Source organism: Ascoidea rubescens (genome assembly GCF_001661345.1).
Source record: "Ascoidea rubescens DSM 1968 unplaced genomic scaffold ASCRUscaffold_7, whole genome shotgun sequence".
Taxonomy (NCBI): Eukaryota; Fungi; Ascomycota; class Saccharomycetes; order Ascoideales; family Ascoideaceae; genus Ascoidea; species Ascoidea rubescens.
In genome coordinates this window covers 591,069-606,388 of record NW_017962919.1, presented here as the reverse complement: position 1 = coordinate 606,388, position 15,320 = coordinate 591,069, and the positions used below count along the sequence as shown (strand labels likewise).

General features: G+C 34.7%; 3 protein-coding genes across 3 annotated transcripts; 2 read left to right on the top strand and 1 right to left on the bottom strand.

Moving 5' to 3' along the window:
* Nucleotides 1–600: 600 nt before the first annotated feature.
* VPS13 (membrane morphogenesis protein VPS13) lies at nt 601–10,569 on the bottom strand (the record flags this gene model as incomplete). The annotated part of the gene is made up of 4 exons (XM_020190580.1): nt 601–7,406; nt 7,533–8,573; nt 8,712–9,553; nt 9,782–10,569. The coding sequence occupies 4 exons, from the start codon at nt 10,567–10,569 to the stop codon at nt 601–603; spliced, it is 9,477 nt and encodes a 3,158-aa protein (XP_020047090.1).
* An 834-nt stretch (nt 10,570–11,403) lies between these two features.
* On the top strand, nt 11,404–12,063 carry NOP13 (Nop13p; the record flags this gene model as incomplete). Its single annotated transcript, XM_020189927.1, has 1 exon — nt 11,404–12,063. A coding segment is annotated over one exon (660 nt), but the record flags the coding sequence as incomplete, so codon positions are not given.
* A 562-nt stretch (nt 12,064–12,625) lies between these two features.
* Nucleotides 12,626–15,298, top strand: ASCRUDRAFT_81148 (uncharacterized protein; the record flags this gene model as incomplete). Its single annotated transcript, XM_020194575.1, has 1 exon — nt 12,626–15,298. One exon carries the CDS (start codon nt 12,626–12,628, stop codon nt 15,296–15,298), a length of 2,673 nt encoding a protein of 890 aa, XP_020047088.1.
* Nucleotides 15,299–15,320: the final 22 nt, after the last annotated feature.

Sequence of the window (15,320 nt, the reverse complement as noted above, 5' to 3'; positions counted from 1 at the left end):
GATATTAACTATAATAGTAACAGCTCCAATCTGCTCGAGAACTCTGGCAATATCAAAGATGTCGAGTCAGAAATTGAAAACCTGACTCCAATCACATTGAAACCAGAATTCATAGAGAACAAAAAAACAGATGCCAACAAAGAAACTTCAGCCAACTCCTCCATTTTGGAAGAGTGCGAGCTATTCAACCACGACGTTCACACCATTCTGATGTCTCTGCATGGAGAAACACTCCACGAGATGCTGTTTGATGAAAAGCTCTTTGAAAACACCAATAGAACAGAATTCAGATAGCTCATTGGTCCGATGCCATTTTTGATGACTGCGAGCTTTCTATGTTGATTTTTTAATTTTTTAACTTTTTAACTTTTTTTAACTTTTTAATTTTTCGGGTTTACATTCTTCAGTTTTATTAATTTTGTTCTATAATCTTGTATTGTTTTTTTATTACATATTTCAACACACCACTTCCTTGAGGCAATTAAAACACAAATGATAAAATACTGTTACTGTAAATCAAAACAAAAAAAATAAATTAATATAAAGAAGTCAAAGTAAAATACAAAAGTGTGCATGTAATAATATTAAATCTGTCCCAATTTATAAAAAGACCTGACAATTTTTGTTGTATTCATTTACAGCAATTGCAATTCTTTTGTAAAGACGTTGTCGAGTAGCAGAATCAGCAATTGGAACAAATGGGCCATTGCCATTTTTCAAACCAATTCTCAAGCCCGTTTTTTCAATAACTATAGTCCTCACGTCATCATACTTGATCACCCATTCTCGATTTAGTTCGCTAATTGAAGCAAGAATTATTAATCTGAATGTGACCAAGATCACCAATTCTTCACCTGCTAAAACTATGTGAGCCAAGTACTTTTCATTTATAAATTTCCCACCATTTATACTTTTCAACCAAAATTGTCCTTGTGCCTCCCATGGAGAATATGGTTTAATAACCCCATTGTGTTCAATGTATCTAGGCAAACGCACCTTCTCTAAATCAGCACTATCTAACACAGTAGTAGTATTACGAATACCTTCACTAACATTGGAAGCAAGATCAAGAATACCAGTTACAGTCTTTGTTGGAAGCCCAATTAAACCTTTTCCAACACCTTTAAAAAAGCCCTGAGCACCATCTTTATTGGCCCCATTAATCGGCTCCAAGGCTACACCAGTAACGCCACTAGTAATACTTTTAACAAAAGACTCAGCTCCAGATTTAAATCCATACAACGCATGTCTTGGTCTATTACGACGAAGATTAAGTCTACGGTGTTCCTGATATTGCTTATCAAGTGTTGCAACAGACAACCCTTTGGCCATTGAGCCAGTAAATCTTGCAAAACTATCTGAAACACCAAAAACTGATTTCTTAACAAAACTTAAACCTCCTTTCGCAATTCCAATACCCAATTCTTGTGGTTTATCATTTATAAGAAAACCTTTATAAGGCTCATAAAAAATGTCCAACACACCAGAACTGATGTTATTAAAAAGACTCACTGGATTACCCAAAAAATCAGCAGATCCTAAAATCTTGTGAATTTGATAAATGAATTGCTGTCCATAGTGAGCCTGAATATAATGCATAAGAAATGGAATTGAAACTTTCATGTTTACTATTAGTAACGAATTTAACTTTATTGGGGCATCATTGATATTTCCAATAGCCATTGTCAAAACATTGAAAAAAAACATCAATGCATTTTGAGAACTACTTTTGTCCTCTATATTTATTCTTTCAGTTCTCATAAATGATAAATTCAATTGTGTTGGTTGTAAATTAAACAATTCAAAATATATATCCATTCCGGATGTTGAAACATGATTCGTAGGTATTTGAATAATATCATCACATAAGAAATTTTTTTGTGTAATTATCCAGCTGGCACCTGGAAACTTATAAAAGTCTAGTAGTGCAAACAAGAAATCCTCATCAAGCTCAACACTCATTTCTTGTAATTGAAGGGTCGCATATTTGATATTTAACACACCGTGAGTATCATCTTTTAAAACTGAAATAGCACCAGAAAGAGTAGAACGTGTGTCTTCCTTTCCTGATTGTGGAACTTCTGTTGGATAGAAAACAATAGGAAAAATCCCCCCATACAATTGATTATCAACCTGAATCCATTTCAATTTATACGTAAATGTTTGATACAACTCAGACTCATCATAGGACAACTCCAAGCCTTTAAATGTAATATAACATAATTCATGAAAACGAGTATTAATTAAAGATATTCCCACTCCTTCAAAACACAATTTAACTCTATTGTAATAATGTTCCTCCTTTTCAACAGTTTTAAAATTATCATTAGCAAATGATGTTGTTGATTCTGATTGGTTTTCCAATTGATACATACTGACATCTGGATTGAATTTGGATATTATTAATGTTTGTGTGGGTCCATCTGCTACCACGTTAAGATCTACAACAGTAGCCGATTTTCCTCTAAAAGCAGGCAATCTCATCGGCTTTAAATTTCCTATCTCTGCAAGTTGAATGTATCTTTTTCTTTGATGGTAGCATAAAACAATCTCTTTGACAATTCCAGAAGGATAATCCCATGCATATGGAATGGTTGATCTGGCCGGAATCCTGTAAGTGATAATTTCATAACGAATGTCACTTCGCACATTTTCACCATCTTCATTTATATTCGGATTAGTTTGATAGAATACAAAGTCTCTATCTGTAAGATTTGTAATCGAAAAAGGCCAGCGACCCTTTGAGTCTAAAATATCAATAAAAACAGTAGCCATCTCAACAAAAATATTGATTTTGATCAAAACATCACCTTCACCATGCTTATAAACTTTAAGGAATGTTTGTCCAACATCTTTTATAGAAAATGGAGAAGACCATTTAGAATCTTGTCCTAAAAATCTTATCATCAAATGTTTTTCTGAAGTACATCTGGTAGAATATAACGGTGTTAATTCATCCGTCTGAATCCTAAAATATGAAGATGATCCGATTTCCAATATCTGTATTTCTTCTTTCAACACATTATGAATGATAAATCTAGGAGCTATCGTAACAACTTTAGATAACTTGTACTTGCCTTCTCCTTCTTTTACATTAATTCCAAGATTTATTTCTTTGGTCTTATCATCTAAAGGCATAGCTAAATCATAATATTGACCAATTGCATCAAGACTAAAATCTCTACTCCACTGTGAATTTCCTACCCTAAGTACTGCTCTGTTTTTTTTGGCATTGAAATGATTGAAAGAAAACATTTTTGGTGCAGTTTGTTTTTCTGATTTACCATTCTGAGTATTAAAAAAGATATCTGATCTCATAACATTATTTTTTTCCCTAAGCATTAGATTTTGACCTGTGCGATTAAGAATGATATATGGAGAATAGATCACAATTTTTGTACCGCTTCCTGCCTTGGATTTGGTATAGTGTATTTTCAATTTTAATTTTTGACCATCCTCATGTCTTAGAGGTAGCTCATTTTCTCTTGGAACATCTGAATCAGCAGGACAGTTTATAACAACAAATTCTGACCTTTCAAACCCACAACTTATAGGTGTTACACTTAAAAGTAAGAAGTTATCTAAAGTAACTAAATGTATTGAACTTTCAGCACCTTTTTTCACCAATATCATCCAATCTTTTTTTATTGTTTTATTATATATCCTGAACCGCAAATCATAAGGTAACAAGTTTTCAATTTCTAATGGTGCAGAAATTATAACTTTCATATGAGGATAGATTTTAGTCAATGGTTCATTTTCGTCAAATTGTGCTTCTGCCTGGAAAAAAAAAGAAATGTTATTTGTTCTATCAGAAGATAAACAGCACAAAGAACTTGGTTTTCTTTCCAATGATCTCCAATTTATTGCATTTCTCGACCAACCAAAGCTCAAATTAATATCAGGTCTAATATAAACCTCATTGCTATAGCATTTATCCATGGGTACAGAATGTGATTCGTTTGGTTTTAAACAACAAATGACTTTAATTTCTCCATTTGGTTCTTTTAGACCTAAAAAGAATGATATGCTAACATTATTTTCAACTGACAATGTTGATCTCAACACCACAGTTTTTATATAATCTTCTCCAAGTTTAACTTCTGCCAATAATCTATTATGTATACCATCAACAGGAGGCCTCATAGTGAATACCTCTTCACCTTCACCAGCTACTGAAATTCCGTTAACAATAGTGTAAGATGAACCAATTAACTCAACACCTAATACGCCCTTTTGATTGTCAGTTCTAAGATTTTCACGAATCCTTCTCCAATCTTCAAATTCCCATGGAATTTCTTCATCTACATCAATTTTAGTGAATTTGCTTCTCAACTTGCTGCTTTTGGAGTCAATCCACACATTTATAGGATATCCCGTTTGATTAATAATTCTATAAGGAGACTCAATACGATTAGCTCTAACCTTCTCTGTCTTAGAAAAAGAGCTAAAAATTTGAGAAAGTAAAGAAACGGATCTAGAAGATATGGTAATGTCACAAAGTTCTTTTGAAACTATATTAAAATTAAAAGTTTTTGATAATTGATTTTTTTCCGTAGATTGAAAAGCATGTATTCTGATAGGCCATGGATCAATTAATGGCTCCCACGAAGATTTCGCATAATTAAAAATGTTGATGAATGGTTCTATTTGTGATTCAATCACTACATCAGTAGACCAATTTTTAGCCAGAATACTGAAAGGTTTAACAGTCATGTCTAAAACTGGCAATTCATGAATATCACCAATAAGAACTAGCCTTAATCCTTGAATATCACTATTCAAGCTCTCCAATCTAATTATATCCGAAGAAATATCAGATTTCACCGAATGTGTAGATTCATCTGACCCAGAAACTGCAGACAAGATTGAAGGAGCGTATTTAGCAATTCGTTTTTTGAATTCTTTTGTAAACAAAAGGTTATTTTCCTCAATAACTTCTTCGTTTTCGCTTTGGGGTTTTTCATTAAACCCTGCTAATTCATATGCTCTATTCATAATTGATATCGCAAGACGGATATCTCGCAACGACAATCTCATTATTAATGGTTCAATTGAAACCTGGATTTTGCTTAAAAGCTTTTCAGGAGTAGAGCCTCTTGAGTCTAACACAAATGATGCAGAAAAATCATCAATAATACGTAACCTGTTTTCATTAAATTTGTCCATACGACATAAAAATAATCCAACATTGTTGGCAGACATAGATGAAACATTGTGACTTGATAACACAAACTGTTTCAAGCTAAAAACAATTGCTTCAGAGTCTATAGACTTTGGATCTGCCAATAAAATTACTGATGGATCAACAATATTAATGACATATGAAAAAGAAGGCGTTTCCGGATTGCTATTTTTCAAAGAATTATTACTATTTTCGCTGTTTTTTGAACATATACTTTCTTGATCATTTCCAATTTTGTTGAGTTCAGGGGTTTCTTCTCCAATGCTCAATCCAACTTTTATGTAATTATACATAGCAAACACATGATCTAAAGCAAGAATTATTCTTGGATTATCAACAGTTAACATAATATTTGTTTTTTTGTCCCCATCTTGTCCTTTAGATGATAATGAAGCCATAAATTGATAGTTTTCATCATTTACAACTGGAATAATTTCGGTAAATTTATTATCTCGAGTGCTTCGGACATCCTCCACAGTAAATGATTTTATATGAAAGTCTGATTTAAAAGACCCATTTTCTTTCAATCTAAGTTTGACTGCTGTGTCATTTAATGAAAATCTTGACAATTTATTGGAACTTATGTCAGTGAGATTGGTTGTTTCATTATAAATTGTTAAAGCAATCTTAGAAACTTTCCAGTTGAAATCAACTTTTATTTCAGGAACGGAATTATCAGATTTATTAAAGTCAGAAGTTTCAATTTTTGGTTTTGAAGCTATTTGCGAGTCTTTTGGTGACAATTCGGACGATTTTGATGGAGCAATTACCACCGCAGCATCTGCAGCAGCATTTTCAATTTCACGCAAAAATTCTTCGTCTGTTACAAAGTTGAATGCACCAGGAATGGCTTGAATTATCCCCATCATGTATTTCAATTGAAGCTCAGTTAAAGTACTCTCAACATCGGACATTTCACCGTTGATAATCATAGATGGTCTTTTCAAATCAACATTAGCATTATCGCCCATATCTAGATTAAAAGAAATGTCCAATTTATCAATAATTTTTAGGGATTGTGTGAAATCCTCCAAATGAAAAGACGAGGTTAGACTGGTAGATCTAAGCCCAATAGATATAATATTTAATATACTATTGTCTTTAGAAACATAATCATTTACCATATAAATTTCGCCTAAATAGGCTGTGACATCATCATAGATTCTATTCTCAACATCAATTAGTTTGGGAAAAACAATAATGGGAGTTTTGATTAAAATATCAAAATGAGTTTTATTTGCTTCTTGCAAAGCATTGGCAGGATTAAAGACAGCATCCCTAGCAGTATCGAATAAGGCTTTCATTTGTAATAATTGGTTTAAATAGCTTAAAATCCTGTTAATAGGTTTTTCAACAAAATTAAATTTGACTGAGGCAGTTTTAATATCAATCAAAGTATTGTAACTATTTTTATTTGTTTTGGGATCAAATGTTTCATAAGTTATTTCAGCTAAGTTATCACCCTCAATGCTGATTAATTTTCTCAAAAATGAATCTCTTGGAGATCCCTCATTTATTTCGTCGTGAAGTGTTAAAGCTCCTAATTTGAAATCAACCTTCATTTTTTCAGGGACTAGAAGCACATCAACTTTACCTTTGCTTAATTGAAGAGTTGCTAATTTTATACCATCATCATTTAAAACTAAAATAATACTTTCTAAATCAATATTTACTTTAATCTTTTGTGGGGAAAACTCCTTGTCTTCTGGACTGTTATGTCTTAAAGCGTCTGCAGGTGTTTCAGGAGGATTTGGATCAGTAAAAGTGGTTATGCAGAAACTCATGATGGTAAGTAGAGACTTACTGGTAACAACCCCTTTAACGGTTGAAATATATAAATCAACATCCTGATCAAAAATTTCAATTTTTTTCCCTTCAAGTTCCACGATTCTTAATGATCTTTGATAATTGACAGTAAATAAGTCCTTTTCAACACTAATATTTTCTGTAGATTCAAAATTATTTGATGATATTATTTTTTTAAATGACTCAGTTGCATTTGTATCAATTCTGTCAATTACATCAATATTATTCAAAGCAATATCTGCAGATATGTTATGAACTGTTTTGGTAAAGTTCAATTTAAAATTTTCACCAATAATATCCACGATAGGATCGGTTGATAAAGTTGATGCATTTGAGCATTTCATTAATGACAATTTAATAATGCCAACTTTGAAAGTAAAATCAAAAATGTGTTGCTTTTCTGCAAGTTTATTTACTAAAACCTGAGAGCTATTCAAAGAAATTTCATCTTCAGTATCACTTGAATACATGTCATCATTAATAGCAATAATATTTGAAGTATTGTTAATATCTAATGCTTTTACATTTAGGCTTTCGTAACTGGAATTATTGTTTGAGTTTGACGTATTAGGTTCATCAGATATAATATTAACTTTTGTGCTACTTTTATTTTCACCAAGGTTATCATTGTTATCATCTTCGTCGTTTAATGTAAAATTTGGAAGCGATTTATCGATAAGTTGCATCATTATTTTATATTGATAATCGGACATCATGACAGTGAACTCTTTCATTTTACCTGACACTTTTATTTTTGGTAATTTATAATCTTGTGGCATAATTGAGATTTGAACTAAAAAATCAGTATTTAGCCTATCCAATACCAAAGCAGGCTTTTCTTGAATGGACAATTGATCATTTTGCAATTGTTCGATTGTTGATTTGACGGATGAACCAATTAAAATCTGAGTTTCCTCAAGAGATAAATTAAATTTGTCATACATTAATTTATTTAACATTTCAAAATCGTCGTCGTTATAATCTGAAGAAGCTTTAGATTTCAAGTCATCAATTTTGTTATTATCGATTAAATCGCTAATAACACTAATGTGACCAGCATCGATTATGGCACAAGGGGCTTGCCAATTTTGGGGATCTAAGGGAAAAATGATTAACGGAGCTTGTAAATTAAGAGTTGTTTTAACAGTTTTATGTTCTTCTAGAGCATACTGGACCTGTAGTCTTGTTTTCTGGGTGAAATTTTCAACAGTTGATTCTGCAGCATTTATGATGGCAGTTATAGTTTCCAGATGTTGTTTTGGAGGTTTAAAAAACTTTATTATTCTTAGAATAAAATTTATGTTATAAAAAATGGTCATACTTCTTAATTCTGCTGATAAAGAATAATCAGTTGTGCCATCCAAAGGTTTTGTTTCAAAAGCGACTTTGAAAAACGGTTCAAGAGCGGTAGTTTTTGTATCATTATTTTGTTCATTTGTAATTAAAGATTTAACACTAACAATATCTTTGTACAGAGATCGATCATTATGATGATCTTCAACTTTGAATTCTTTCATTGAGAATTTTGTTATGGAGGAATCTGGTCTTTGGGATAATTCAAAATCGCAACCTTCCCAGGCTACTTTAGCAAGGTTTTGAATAATTTTATTTTCATTTTTATTTTCATTTTCATTTTTATTGTCATTGTCATTGTCATTGTTTTTATTTTTATTTTTATTTGATTTTCGATAATTATTATTGTGATTATAATTATTAATACATTGTTGAATATTAAAAGAACCCTTCTTTAGAGTGGCATTTAATTTTAAGATGACTCTATCTTTGGGTAGATCTATTGCGTCTTTTATTTGTTGTTGTTCGTCGTATTCAATTGCGTCATATAATTCTTTTCTTTGTTCGTCGCTTAGGACGAATTTTTTTTCGTTAAAGTCCTGATTGTCGTTATTTTGATTTGAGTTAGCACCGGACCACCAACTACTAAACCAGCCATTTTTGTTGTTATTTTTGTTGTTATTTTTGTTGTTATTTTTGTTGTTATTTTTGTTATTATTTGTAGTTTTCTGATTATTTGAAGAAACTTGAGAAGAGTTGATGTTGTTTAAATTATTTAGATTCTCTTTTCTGTATTGAGTTCTTGCTAAGGATCTATAAAGTTTGATATCGTCTAAAGATAAATTTTTTTCTAGATCGTCCAATTGATTTAAGACGTTTTGAGGTAAAGTGTTTAAGTTTAAATTTTTATCAAGGTGATCAAATTTTATTTTGTAGAGATCGATGTAGTGAATTCTCTGGTCCCTTCTTTTTTTGAAAAATTGCCATGACCATTTGTAGTTTTTTTCGTGAATTTCGTCTAATATGACGTTAAATACGTAGGATAGCCAGGCTTTTGGGTTATTTGTGGGAGTGATGTCGTTTTTGGGTCTATTTTTTTTAAATTTAAAGGTTTTCAAGTAGTAGTTATAGTTGGTTAGGGTTGTTAGAATGTCAAAGTACTGATTTGAGTTTAGGTTTATGGAAAATTCATCAAAGAGTAAGTTTGAAGTGATATAGGGGATTTTATCGGTTGAACCTAGTTTGTTTAGTTTTATTTTACCGGTTCCACTGACTGGTTTTAAAATGTATTCCAACGAGTTTGAGTTTGAGTTAGAGTTATTGTCGTTATCGTCGTTATCATTAGAATTGTTATCATTAGAATTGTTATCATTAGAATTGTTATCATTAGAATTGTTATCATTAGAATTGTTATCATTAGAATTGTTATCGTTAGAATTGTTATCATTAAGATTGTTATTAGATTTTTGATTTAGATTGAGGAAATATTGATTAAACTTTTGAATCAATTGATCGTTGTTTAATTGATCATGGTCATTGAATTGGATTGAGTTTGAGTTCGTTAGCCAGTAGGAAGAGAGCTTGTCTAGGGTGATTAGTTTGTATGTGAAGTGGTTGTTTAGGTTTATGTTTGTAGCCAAGTTTGAAAATTGGTTAAAGTTTTCATTTGTTGATACGGCGGATAGTTCATTTAAGGAGATACCTATTGAGTAAGGGATGTTGGTGAAGACGTCATTTGAGTCCTCGTATCTGATGTGGATATTTTTTATTGTTACTTGGAGGTTGTCTATGATTTTGTTTATGAGGGATTCTGTGAAAGTTTCATTTAGGTTATCGTTTTCGTTATCGGATTTAGTGGTGTTTTGATCATTTGAGGATAGTTTTTTTTTGTTTAGGGATATGAATTCTAGGTCATCTAGTATTTTTAGTTTTAGATTTTGGTTTCTTTTGAGATAGTCTGAGTAATTGAGGTTGTTGAAGTTGATTGGGTTGATGAGGATGAACAAGTTTTCGATGAGAAATTTGACTGGTTTTGATTTTAGATTTGACCAGGGGATGTTGATTGTGAGTTGGTTGAGGTAGCCGAATTTGATGTCGATGAGGGAGGTGTTTATGTTTGGGTTGTTTAGATTTAGAAACTGGTCTAGGGAATCGTTTTTTAATTTGAGGTTTTTCAATTTGATGTCGCCGGACCAGATGCCTATGTTTAGTTGTTTTGAGTCGAAGTTTTCCACGTAGTCGCCTAGGATTCTGTTTAGAAGCGTTGCCACCAAGGATTCTAGCATTTTTGGAGAAGAGTAGTGTCAGCGGTTAGTATCAGCAGTAAAGTATATCAGCGGTTAGGTATATCAACCGTTAGGTGTTAGTAAGAAAGAAAAGCAGATGGAAGAGAATTGAGGTGGATAGGTTGTGTATAAGTGAGAAAGGCGATTGTGGTCATGTATTATAAGCTGTTGAATATTGTTTTGATGATTGATGAAGAAGAAAAGGAATAGGAATAGGAAGAAGAAGGAGAAGAAGAAGGAGAAGAAGAGAAGAGAAAGCAACCAAGATCTGAAAAGGGAAAATGAGATTTGATTGCTGAAAGTGAGCTGAGACCAGAATTGCGGGTCTTTCTTTCAATTTTTTTTTTTTTTGAATTGCCGAATAATTTTTCACTTTTTTTTGATGTGTTTGGAAGAGAAAGAGAAAGAGAAAGAGAAAGAGAAAGAGAAAGAGAAAGAGAAAGAGAAAGAGAAAGAGAGTTGTAGTGAAGGGAGAAGATGAGTGTAAAGAGAAAAGTGTTTGAGGATATTGAGGTTGATTTGAGTGAGGCCCAGCCATTGTCGAAGAAACAAAAGAGATTACTCAAGAAAGGAAAGTTGGATGTTAAAGAGAACGAGAGTGAGAGTGAGAACAAGACCAAGAGCAAGAGTGAGAACAAGACCAAGAGCAAGAGTGAGAACAAGACCAAGAGCAAGACCAAGGAAAAGCGCCATTATGTTTGGGTTGGCAATCTATCGTTCAGCACGAGCAAGAAAGAGCTACTTGAGTTTATTGACCGGAGGTTGAAAACGTTGGGGAAGGAGGTCGATGTGAAGAAGGATGTTTTGAAGATCAAGCTACCTACGAACGAGAGAAACGCGAGATTCAACAAGGGGTTTGCGTACATCGACGTGTCGAGCGAGGAGATGGTGGAGAACATGCTACGGTTGAACGAGAGCGAGTTGCTGAACAGAAACCTATTGATCAAGAATGGAGACGACTACAATGGACGTCCCAAGGTGGCTCTCAAAGAGGGCGATGGCGAGAAAGAGGGAGGAGGCAAGCAGGAAAGCCACATCCTCTTCATCGGCAATTTATCGTTTGAAACGTTGGGCAGCGACATTGAGACATTGTACTTGAAGTACACAGACCAGATCAACAAGATCCGGATGGGAACGTTCCAGGACCTGAACAAGTGCAAAGGCTGGTGTTTTGTTGATTTCAAGACAGTGGAAAGCTGCAAAGAGGCCCTCAGCGACAAGCAGTGCAAGTACTTGTTGGGGAGGAAGTTGCGGTTGGAGTATGGAGAAGATCGCTCCAAACGACGTCCGCAGAGGCAGCAGCAGCAGCAGCAGCATCCCGGGCCTGTTGAAAGAGCTGCTGCTGCTGCCTCTGCTGCTCCCACCCCGGCTCCTGCTCGTGCCACTCCCAGGCCCAAACAGCCCAGACCGAAAGTAAGGTCGAGCGTGGCCCTCGCCACAGCCCAACGCGCCTCAGCAGCAATAGTACCCGCCACGGGCAAGAAGATCCGGTTTTCGCAGTAGCACATCCGGTGCCTTACGGTGCAGAGTAATAACCGCAGCGTGACAGCCAACAGCTCCGGCCGTGCTGGGATGTTCGGTGCCGTGCTCTCGCCTACGCGCTCCCAGAGTGGGTGAGGGCTGGAGAGCGAGCTTCTTCTGCTGCTGTTCTGTAGAGAGGCTCTTCTTCCTCTTCCTCGCACTGCCTCTGCTGCTCATAAACATCTTTTCTCGTCCTCTGCTGCGCGTCCAGCTTGTTTTTCTCCTTCCTGCAGCCTCTCGTCCATATTCATTCGTTTCACTTCTCGAGCAAGCAATTTTATTTTTGTCAATTGCCATTGCCATTTCCACCTCTCCCAACTAACTGCTCCATAATCACAACAACCATAACAATAAAACTAATAATAGTAATAACAATAATAATAGTAATAACAATAACAGCCATAGTAATAGTAAGATAAATAACAATAGTAAGATCTAAAATACTATACTGCCCACATCGTCTCACTCCCACTTTACCCACTTTACCCACTCTACCTACTTCTATTTATATGTCTGCTTCAACTCTCTTTATCAAATGATAAACAATCTTCTTCACCTCTTCCATTTCCACACAACCCATCCCTACAATCCCACAACCCAAAACCTATCGCTCAACTTCTACAAAAGAGACGACGACGACGACGACGACGACGCTGAGGATGCCACCAGCGCCTACCCTCTGCCTCTGAAATCAACCTCCCTCTCCAAATTGGTTCTAACGTCAACTATAACCTCTTCCTCCACCTCGCTCAACAACGACGACGAAGAAATCGTTACCAAAATTGTCAAGACCACCAAATCAACTAGAACAACCCCCATAGTCTACACTTACTACTATGACTCGAAAAATAAAATAATCCAGTCCTCCACCAACGACGACGACGACGACGACGATAGTGATACCACAACCTCTGAACCTTCTGCCACATCTCCCTCTTCTACAACATCCACCAAAAAAAGATCTACCATCACCATAACAAAATCCTACCTCAAAACCACTCCCTCCTCTGCTGCCACCTCTCCTTCTTTCAATTCAAATTCTCTAGCCTACTATCCTGACTCCCTCACTGGCCCCTCTGCCTCATCGCTATACTCACTACTTTCTTCCAAACAAAAATCAACCTCCTCCACCTCTCGTTCAAATTCCATTTCCAACTCAAAATCTCGCTCTCGCTCTGACTCAGACTCTGACTCAGATTCTTCCTCTTCCTCTTCTTCCTCCAGAGAACCAAGAGTAACCATCGTCTACATCACAATAACCGCCTCTCCCTCCCCAAGAGTCATCTCCACCTCTTTCATCATCCCAGAAACAACAATCTCAACCTCATACACCCAATACTACGAAATTACAAACTACAACAACGTCCCCCAAAACACCCTCTCCCTAAACATCCCAATAACCACCAACATCGTAACCTACGAATCTATCCAAAACATTGACCTCAACTTGAACGAAAACCACTACATTACCTATTCCGCCACTTTCCACCACCCTGCAACCATCACAACTGACTATTCCTACTACAATGACTATCTCCAAGACATCATCTCTCAATCAAACAAAAACAGCAACAGCAATGACCTGAGTAGTCTGAACAAAAACTCAAATAACATCACAACCATAACTGGCTCCGTTTTAGGCTCAGTCTTGGGCATATTGCTCATAATCTTATTCATCTGGTTGTTCTTAAGGCATAAAAAAAAAAGAAAAAATCTCAACAATGAAAAAATCATAAACAACAACAATAACAATAACAATAACAATAACAATAACAATAACAATAACAATAACAACAACAACAACAATAATAATAATAACAACAACAATAACAACAAAAACATCCACAATGATACAAAAATCAAAAAAAATTTAAACTTAAACTTAAGCTTAAACACAAATCACAACAATAACTTTCTTCCTCTACCCATCCATTCAAATAACAACTCATCTTCAATTATTAACTACAACTATGAAAACAATAGCTCAAACAACCTAATCAACTCTCCTCAGCTTTCTCCAATCTCACAATTCCAAAGAAGATCATCCATAGATACCATCACATCAAACACAAATATAAGCACTACCTCAACCATATCAAACAACTCTCTAAACACACATTCCTCTAACGCCTCTAACAATACCAACAACACTAACAGCACTAACAGCACTAACAACTCTGATAACTCTGATAACACTGATAACACCATCACAACTTCAAACTCTCTAAATAGCGATATGGGTTTGGACGCCTTGAGAGCTAATCTCCTATCCGGCTTCAACATAAACAACTACAACAATAACCAGCCAAGAAATCAAATCTCAAACCCAAACTCAAACTCTGACATACTAGACGACGATATCAACTCAACTAACTTTAACCAATCTCAAAACACCTTCATTAGAAATAGAGTCATTGACACCGTTTATGAAGAAAGCGAATCTCATTCAGAAAGAAATTCATCTATCCACTCTTCCCTAAATACATCTCTAAGAAACTTTCCTTCCAACTCTTCATTTGCCTCAAATTACTCAAATAACACCATCAACAACAATAACATCAAAAACAAATTCAATCCCACCCCTCTAAAATTTAATAATTCAACAAAAATTAACAAAAACATCTCAAATCGACTAAATACAAACTCCGATAACCACAATAGGCAAAAAAACTTTAGATTAAAAAATAAAAATTTCAACAACTTGTACTCATCCGATAAAATTAAATTCCAAAGAGCTAAAGATAGATATGCTAGAGTAGGCTTGCAAAACTACATGCCCCAAAATCCCTTTGATACTCACCAAAAATACCCAGACTCTCTTTTATCAAATAATTCTCTATTTAATAACGATACCAACGAAAATAACAACTCAAAGTTAAACCAAATTTATCCACTAAATCCCCCTCCCGCTCCCTTTTCTAGATCATCTTCCAGCTCCATCTCAAATTCCTCAACTTCTTCAACTTCTTCTGCTTCCACTTCTTCACCACCTACTTCAACAAGCTCTTCAACAGGCTCTTCAACAGTTCTTCCTCTGGTCCCTCCTCCAGTCCCTCCCCCAAGAAAATCGATCAGGTTTTCTTCCTCTTTTGATCAAAATATTAATAACCAACTTCAGGCTCTTGGGAACTTTCCAGAAAGAGTATCTTTAGAAAGGCCTTCAAAGTCGTATGTAAGTGATCTAAAAAAGAATCAAAATGATTATTGAGACAATTTGAATAATCAATTAT